Genomic DNA, 8,988 nt, shown 5'->3' on the forward strand with positions numbered 1-8,988 from the left:
ACTCTGTCTATCTAAGTTAATATCTCATTGAATATACATCTGGGTAATTTTCATGACCAAAAAAAAATTCTAAACTAGGGAATAATAAAAATATTATGTTAAGGATTTAAGGATTAATTAACAGGAGGAAACATAACAATGCAGAAGGGTGAGATCACTACTCTGAAGGTTATGGAACCTTATTGTTTTTCCAATGGATTGTCTCTTTAGTCTCTATTAGATAATGTTAAAGTAGTTTAAACTTGGTTTAGAAAAATGTGGGATGTTGTAATATGGAGGGTTTTGGTGTAGTCCCATCATTTGAGAACCAGTGATCAAGAACTTAAATTGAAAAGTCTGTACTAACTGAGGTACTGGTTATGGTTACCAGATAAATCCTTTAGCCAGCATATAGTCTCTGCATTTATATGGAAGATTTATAATTGATAAGATGGATGAATAAATAGTGTATATATATGTATACTATTTATGCATAATAGATTATATAGAGTTGCTTGCAAGTCGACCAAAAACAACCCAACACAAAAATAGTGAAATTTATTTAGTTCTTTCTTTAATAAATGTGAACTTCTGTCAAATTGGCAGATTCTATTAATCTAGAGATAATTAGACTCATAAGTCAGTTTCTGAACACAGTATATTTAATGGACTTAACCCTTTACGTCACTATCATAGTACTCGAATATCTGGCCACTGATTAATAGAATGGAAATTAAAATAAGTCAAACTCTTTATGCCATATTATGATATGTGCAGTTAATCAATAAGAAAAAAAATAAACCATCTCTTATAAGTATAAAACATTGAAACGTTAACTGAGTAAGTTTCCCAGTCTGCTAAGATTAGTGCAACAGTTTAGAACAGTTATCTAAACAAATACTCCTTTACACAATTGCAGCCACTCTCATAAGTTCAAGTAGTTAATCCTCTTTTTTTTTTCTTTCTTTTTTTTTTGGCCAAGACTCCCATTGGAGTCCTATACTGCCTAGAGTTAACCCTCTTCACCTCTGCTGTTAATAACATGTTACTTTAAATAACTGATAAATATACTAAATGAACTATTACAACACTGTCATCCAGTATATTTAATAGAATATTTAACTAATTTTCAATACTTTATGTATATATATTTAAGTTAAATCAAGGATCACCCAAAAATTATATTTAGTGAACTGAATAAACTAAAATTAATTTAGAATCTATTTGATAACTCAAAAAATATCAATCGAACTATTTTTTTTTTTTTATAATTTTGAATTTTAATTAGAAAAACATTCTGAATATCAAAGTCCTACATTAAACTAAAAGGTTTCGTATTAATAACTTAAATAAATTTATAACTATGAAAATGAAATGTTACGCGAAAAACAAATTAGAAATTACTACACCCTAACATAAGAAAAACCATTGTTATTATTTTTATGTACATAATTACAGCATATGTACATTAGCTGCATATGCCTAAAAGTAAATATGTATGTAAAAATTCTAGGTATAAAAAATTTGCAATTAAATATATAATTTGTACAATTTTTAAACTAAAATTAAGGATACATAAGTCTTTGATATTATATTTTATTTTTCAACCCTGAAAAAATTCCTTTAACCCTATAAATTCAACTGTGGTTGAGTTTACCACTGCATACATATGTATGTCTATTAGGACAAATTGAAATTTTTCAATACATCAAGACTTTTACATATTACATTCTTATTCAAGGAACCTTCAAATTGGAGAAATTGAGGTTAGACCTTAGAAACATACCAACAATATCAACTTAAGTATAGAATTGAACACTATTAGTCATGTTCAAGATTACAGACACAAAATCAACAATTCAATATCAAATAGTTAATGTATGAAATATTGAGACTTAACTTGTCTCAAGTTCAAACTCTTCTTATCCAGTAACTGTTTAATTAAGAAAAATCATGTTTTAAGTCAACTTCATTGACTAGATTATAGATTATTTATTAAACAATTTATGTGAGCATATCTTTTTGAGGATATATGCTTGTAGCGTACAGTTTTTCGTATAGTATTACAATAATTAAATCATTTCTTAACACCGATATAAATTGAAAACTACTTTGTTTTTTTTTAATCAATCTTTTTTTTTTCCATTTTACACTTAAACAAATCTAACATATGTAAATATGGTTACCTTCATTTGAACACCAGTTCTTCACTGCAAGTCTACTAAAAATATACTTTATGTGATCTACATTGAAGTGACACTTATCAAAAAGTGAAAATAAGTAACATAATAATAATAAATTCAAAGATTCAAATGAAAATGTAACTAGGGTAATTTCTGTATGTTATGTCTACATTATTGTTATATTCATTATTATTTAAAACTCTTATTGACAAAACTAAAATTTTTGTTTCAGTTCAATAAAATATTTTTAACAGATAAAAAGAAGTACTTAAAACAGATGTTTAAATATTTATCGTATTAGGATAACTTCAATTTTCCATGATTTTTTTTTTTTTCATGTTTTAAGTACATTGAGGAAAAATGTCTGCACTAATCGGAAACAACAAACAGCAATAATATTTCATCTTCATTTACTTCAAAAGGCCTCAGAACTAGCTTCAGCATTCATAAATTACGTTTATTTGCTCAAATACTGTTTATAACATTATTGGACAGTGATTTGTATTGCATTGTACTCTTAAAAAATTGAACTTGTAGAGTTCAACAAACATTACTGTTAACATAAATGCAATTGCTGATTACATAAATTCTCTTAAAAACAAAAACAAATAACATACTAATTTATAATCAGTGGCATTACTCTGTTCTGTTTATAACAATTAAAATTCATTTCAGTCAGTAACTTCTTATTGCTCAGCACAAAAAAAACATTAAAGAAAAAAGCAAATACTGAACAAAGAAGTATTTTTTTCTTATTATAAAATTCATTTTCTTTTTTTCATTTTTTTTTTTAACATTTATATTTCTTGCCATAGATCCTCATCTTTAAATTAAATACCATTATTAAATAGGTGAATATTTACAAGCATTAAAATTATAACAGAAATTACTCACATTAACTAAATAAGGAGAGATAAAATTGTTATATCTTATTTGGTCTAACATCGATAGAAGTAAGAAAAAGTTATTTACAATAGAAATTCTGTAAGTCATGCTTCTGATTTCTTATCTTCAACATATCACAAAAACACAGTCATTATTTCTTCCCTTTTTTTTTTATAATTTTTTTTTTTACATTTGAATGACTTCTATAGCTTAATGCTATCTCTGATTAGGACGAGGCCTTCTGAAATATACTAAAATAACCAATAGACCAAGAAGAAATGAAAAAATGTATAAGTCCCAGTTTGGGCCAAAGTGGGATGTCATAACTCGAAGACTCACAACATCCTTCCAGTTATTCTAAAAGAAATGAAACATACAAATATAATTAAAACAGTATAATAAACATTATCAACATAAATAATTATTTAAATGTTGATACAAAATGATTCTAAAATAAAATTTAATTTTAAGTAGAAAAACAATTGTAAAAGGTATAGAAAAAGAAATTGCAATATATAAATTGTTAATATTATCTTTTTTCTATAAAAATGTTTAAAAATTGTTTTTTAAACAATAATTTTTTCAACTTTTTGATTTATTCACAAACCATAAAAGAATTTAAAGATATATCAAACAATGGACATCAATAAATAAAACAGTAGAGGTTTTCAAGTCATTTTGGTCACTTCGCATTGGGGGAAAACTGTTTTATTAAACAGGTTCATCAGATGTAAAAAACCTATTAAAATTAATTTAACTGATATATTCATCACTCATATAATAAAATATCTGTTGATTATTGTTTCATATACATTTTTTTTAATTGTATATTTTTCTATATTCTACTTTTAAATTTTACCTCTTCAAAATATTTTAAACTACAAACAAGCGAAAGTTTCATCAATGCCAGAGCTACAGGAATTTTAGCATCAGCACTAGCTTCTGCAGCCATATCATAACACCTTTTGGCAAGATGCATATCCTAAAAGAAAAAAAAAATATGAGTTAAATATTATGCCATTAAAACTTAGCTTATTAAGAAAACTTTAAAAATTTAATGTAACATTTTAGTCTTATAGAAAAAAAATATATATATATATATTTTTTTTAAAACATTAAATTAATAGATAATAGTTGTATGTAGATAATAATTGATAATTCCATAAATAAACTAAACAAATAAGAATTGAATTTACGATACCTGTTGAAGACCTAATCCCTGCTCATGCATATAACCCAGATTAAACATAGCTTGGGCATTGTGCTGCTGATCAGAAGCCAATCGATAGTGCATAGCTGCCATTTCATAATCAACATTAGTTCCTAAACCATAATAATGGTAGTCGCCTAACTTCACCTGAGCAGGCGAATATCCTTGTAAAGCAGCTCGGCCCCAATAAACAAGAGCACGAATATAGGTTTCATTTTCATCTCTCTGTGCCAAAGATACTTCACCTAAAAAATATTCTATAAATAAATAAAAATCATTCTACTTTTATCAACAAATCCTAAAAATATTTGAATTTATACTATTTATTACAAATATTTGGTAATCATAATATTTCTTCCTTTACTAATTATTTATTTTTTTGAGGACAAGCCTTTAAAGTTTCCCTTGTTCATAAACCTTTCATATCTATATATCTTTGAGTGTTAGTAATAAGGAACAGTAAAGCATCTTTAGAAATTCAATAACTGTACAAAATTAGTTGAAATTAAGCATTTTTGATCAATTTATTCTTCTATTTTCAATTATATTTTGATAAATTAATTTATTTTTGTAATGATATAGACATAAAATTAAAATAAATCTGCAATTTTATTAAGATAAAGAAAAAAATGAAGTAAAATTAAAATAGTAAATAAAAAAAAAAAAAAGAAGGAAACCTTCAATACAATGACTTCTTTAAATGACTACCTAAAGGACTCAAGACATATTTATGATTTGATTTGCCAAAAACTTTTTTTTTATTATTTCATTGTTATTAGGAGGATTAATTCATCCCAAATGATTCTAAAGTTCATATTTAATCAGTTAATGCACAACTAGTGTCTAGTAATGATATATTTTAGATAGTTGTTTACGATAATTTAATCTTTTTCCCATTTCTATGATCATAAACAAGATGAAAAAAAAAAAGGTCTGGAGACACAAATTTATAAAACTATAATTGAAATATAAATGTCACAAATAAACATGTACACGTATTTTTTAAAATCTCAAATACGTGAGAATATATTATTATGCTCTATTCTGATACTATACTATATTATGATAAACAAAATGTATATTACTATGATAAGGCCCAACTGATAATGACCAATATCATTGTCACTGTAATAATAACAATAAATTTATGTTAGCCTTGTCATAATAAAGATTTTGTTCTATTAAAACTATTAGAGTAGGATTTGGGAATATAGGTTAGTTGCTAGATGCAACTCCAGAAAGTAAGGCATTGGGAATCAGAATAACACACGATTTCAGACTCCAAAGATTAGAAATAAAATATAATTAAGAGATCGTAATGAAAATGTTATTGTAAAAAAAGTAGGACCCAAAGTAATTGAAGTAGGGACAGATCTTAAAAAATTTCAGCCAATGATAAAAGATAAAAAGGACCGCCTTCCCACATCGAAGGGTCAGACAATTCATTCCTTGGTGGCCTGCCAAGCATAGACAGTCACCATACACCCCAATTGTCTGAGTTATAAATATTTTAAAAACATTTAATAATTGGAGGAATATTAAGATTAACAAAATATAGTTAGAATTATATACTTAATTAATAATTAATGGTTAATTAATAAGTTGAGAATTTATGATAATGGCCAGTATACAAGTAACATTTAATTAAACATTGGGGAAAATCCATGTTCATACAAATAACAGATAAATTTAGTCTATTATATACCACACTTCTAAACCGAGAAGGTTCAACTTATTTAATATAAATATTTAAATATTAATTAAAAATTCTTGTATAACCAAAAGGTTCAGGAAAATAAAAAAATAGTAAGGATTAGGATGAAGTTCTATTTTTTTTTTCAGTGTGATAAAGACATAAAGTCTAGGTGGTTCCTGTATATTTTAAAGATCTTGTTTTTTAATACTGACAAGGAAAAATTATATGGAGAAGACATAGGGAGCCATGCTAGAGCTGTTATAAGTTTTTTAAATACAAGGTATTCTATATAAATTTTTAATTAATGTTTCAATAATATGTGTACAATAGATTTTTATTATTATTTTTATTGTTGCTTTGTTTCAAATTTGTAGAGAATCCTGAGAACAGAAGAGACCAAATGTTGGCTAATTTTATATATTTTAAATAAACAAGACCACGGAAAGCTAAAAAATTTCCAATTTGAATATATTTTATTCTAAATTATCATGATGTTGCACAACATTTTGGGACTATTGACCATATTCATGTACTTTAATAAACCTAAAAACAACAATAATTAAACATAATAACAACAATCCTCATCCATGTGTACTTATAATTCATATAATTATATTTACCTCATGATTAGTCAAACTCTTAATTTCACAATGGAAATTGTGTCATTATCTACAAGGCTGAAAAAAAATTGTTTTACACTGTTTTTACTTTATTATCATTCATGATTTGATGTATTCTTTTCCTCTCTTTAGCACAAACATTGCTCTATATTTCTTACTACCTCTATGGACCTTATATTATGTTCAGTGTGCTGTTTGGTTACCTCCCTATTTATATGTCCCACTTAGTCTATTGTGTAATTTTAATTAAACTTAGTGATTTTTTTCTATGATTTGACTGTTCAAAATCCATTTATTTCCTCTGATTTTTATGTTTATATGTTTAGTTTATTTATAATGTCGGTGTAATGTGTATTTAAGTGTTTAGTGTCAGTTTTGTAGTTTACTGTGTCTTGAATGTTTTTTGTTATATGAATAGCTTCCAGAAATCTTCTGCTTTTTATGTTTTGTGCTGTATCTATTATTTTATGGTTTTCAAAGTTGAATTTGTGGTTCAATTTTATGCTGTGGTAGGCCAGTGCTGTGCAATTTATATTTTTAACATTTCTACAATTGGTTACATGTTGCTTGATTCTAGTTTTCAGTTTTTTTAATGTTTCACCAATACTTTCTCGCAATTTTTATAATCTATCTTGTATATTGCATTTAATTTTTCCATCTCATTAATTTTGTCTTTCATGTTGGACAGCTTACTTTGTAACTTATTTATGATACATATGCGAGTTTTAATGTAAAATCCAATAATTTTTTTACAGATATTAAATATTGTGACAAGTTCATTTTCACTTTATATATAAGGGATATTTCATAAATATTAATCTAAGAATTTGTTATCATAAGGATCCATAATAATTTGATTGTTTTCATTAATTTGTTTAATAGATGTTTCATATACTATGTTATTGTTTGTCTAATTTTTCAGTTCTGTACCAAGGTAAATTTATCAGATAAATAAGGTAATATCATTTTAATTACTATGATCCATAATAATGATGGGAACTGTTTTATTAAGTATTATGCCTCCACAAGTAAAAGTAAACAATTAATAATATAACTCTCTCACCCTACAGGGACCTTCTGGACCAATGATTCTCAACCGGGGTTCCATGGAACATAAGTACAATCCAGAGGTTCCACAAAAAATAATTTAGGAATTGGTCATTCTTTATCAATTCAAAACAGTTCTGAACCTTACCATCTCAATTCAAGTTATTCTTTAATTTTGAGTAGTTATCCTACCCTTTTTTAGTTTTGGCTGAAAATACGGTATTTGACTCTCTATTTGTATCAAATGATTATGTAGGGATTCTGACATATACCTACTTATGCCAAAAGGGTTCTGCCATTTTACTTATAGCCCAAAAGGATTCTGCCCAAAAAAAGGTTGGGAATTACTGTTCTAGTCGAACAAGCCAAAGTCAATAAATTGTTTTTTAAAGATTAATAATGAAATTACATTGAATAATATTTGTTAAATAAATAATAGAGAGCTCATATTAATATATAAATAAATACATATACATACACACACATATATATCATAACCAACAACCATTAGAAAAACAATAAAAATATTGCATTTTATTTTGTAATAATTTTAACTTGCCTTCCTAACAAAGATATATAATCATATAATAGTGTTATAATGCAAAAACATTAGAAATGTTTTAAAATTCAATAAATAAAATGTAAGAAAGAAACATAAGAAAACACTGATACAAACACTAATCACAAAAACCAACATAAAAAGTAAAATAGCCAATTTGGATTGCAAAGCATTTTTTAAAATAGTGACATAAAAGCATTTCTTGATTGCATACCTCTATCAAGCATGAAGGCAGCATTACTTTGAGCAACTTCATATCCTAGCTCAGCAAGTAATGAATACAGCACAAATGCTTCATTGTAACGACCTTCCCTATAATGATTATGAGCTTCCATCAATTTTTCACCCCATCTTCCTCTTTCAGCAACATTTTTGTAAAGCTGAAAAAAATTAAATATATATATATATATATATAAGATTGTTATTACAATTTATGAGGAGAAGATGGTTGGAGGTGCGATCAGAATATAACACAAATAAGTTGAAAAATCTTATTTAATAGTGCCGACGTCTTGGCCAGAATTTCCAGCCTTCATCAGGGCTAAGAACAAAGAGCAAGATAACAACTAATGAATGAAAAAAGAAAAATTATATATACAAAATGACTAAAGTAAATAACTGTACAGACAGAAAATTAATAAAAATACAGTAATGAAAGTAGTGGAAAATAAAACACATATATAGGTATTTAAATATATAAGTAAATAACATAATATTACTAGATATTTAATTACCTATATATATGTTTTATTTTCCACTACTTTCATTACTTTATTTTCATTCTTTACAATTATTTACTTTGATCATTC

The 8,988-nt window shown here is 26.0% G+C and overlaps 1 protein-coding gene across 2 annotated transcripts in view; it reads right to left on the reverse strand.

Moving 5' to 3' along the window:
• Positions 1 to 3,157: 3,157 nt before the first annotated feature.
• The window catches only part of Hrd3 (HMG-coA reductase degradation 3), a 20,718-nt gene continuing 14,887 nt past the window's right edge, over positions 3,158 to 8,988 (reverse strand). Inside the window, exons 8-11 of one of the 2 annotated variants that reach the window (XM_014429884.3) lie at positions 8,394 to 8,559; positions 4,249 to 4,502; positions 3,907 to 4,029; positions 3,158 to 3,404 (exon numbers count right to left, since the gene is read on the reverse strand). In XM_014429884.3, coding sequence (XP_014285370.1) covers positions 3,264 to 3,404; positions 3,907 to 4,029; positions 4,249 to 4,502; positions 8,394 to 8,559 — 684 coding nt within the window. In that variant the 3' untranslated portion in view covers positions 3,158 to 3,263. Of the gene's footprint in view, positions 3,405 to 3,906; positions 4,030 to 4,248; positions 4,515 to 8,393; positions 8,560 to 8,988 lie in introns of both variants that reach the window. The other variant, XM_014429883.3, reaches the window with a different exon arrangement.

Source organism: Halyomorpha halys, unplaced genomic scaffold (assembly GCF_000696795.3).
Source record: "Halyomorpha halys isolate HHAL.00 unplaced genomic scaffold, Hhal_1.1 Scaffold833.1, whole genome shotgun sequence".
In the NCBI taxonomy this organism is placed as follows: domain Eukaryota; kingdom Metazoa; phylum Arthropoda; class Insecta; order Hemiptera; family Pentatomidae; genus Halyomorpha; species Halyomorpha halys.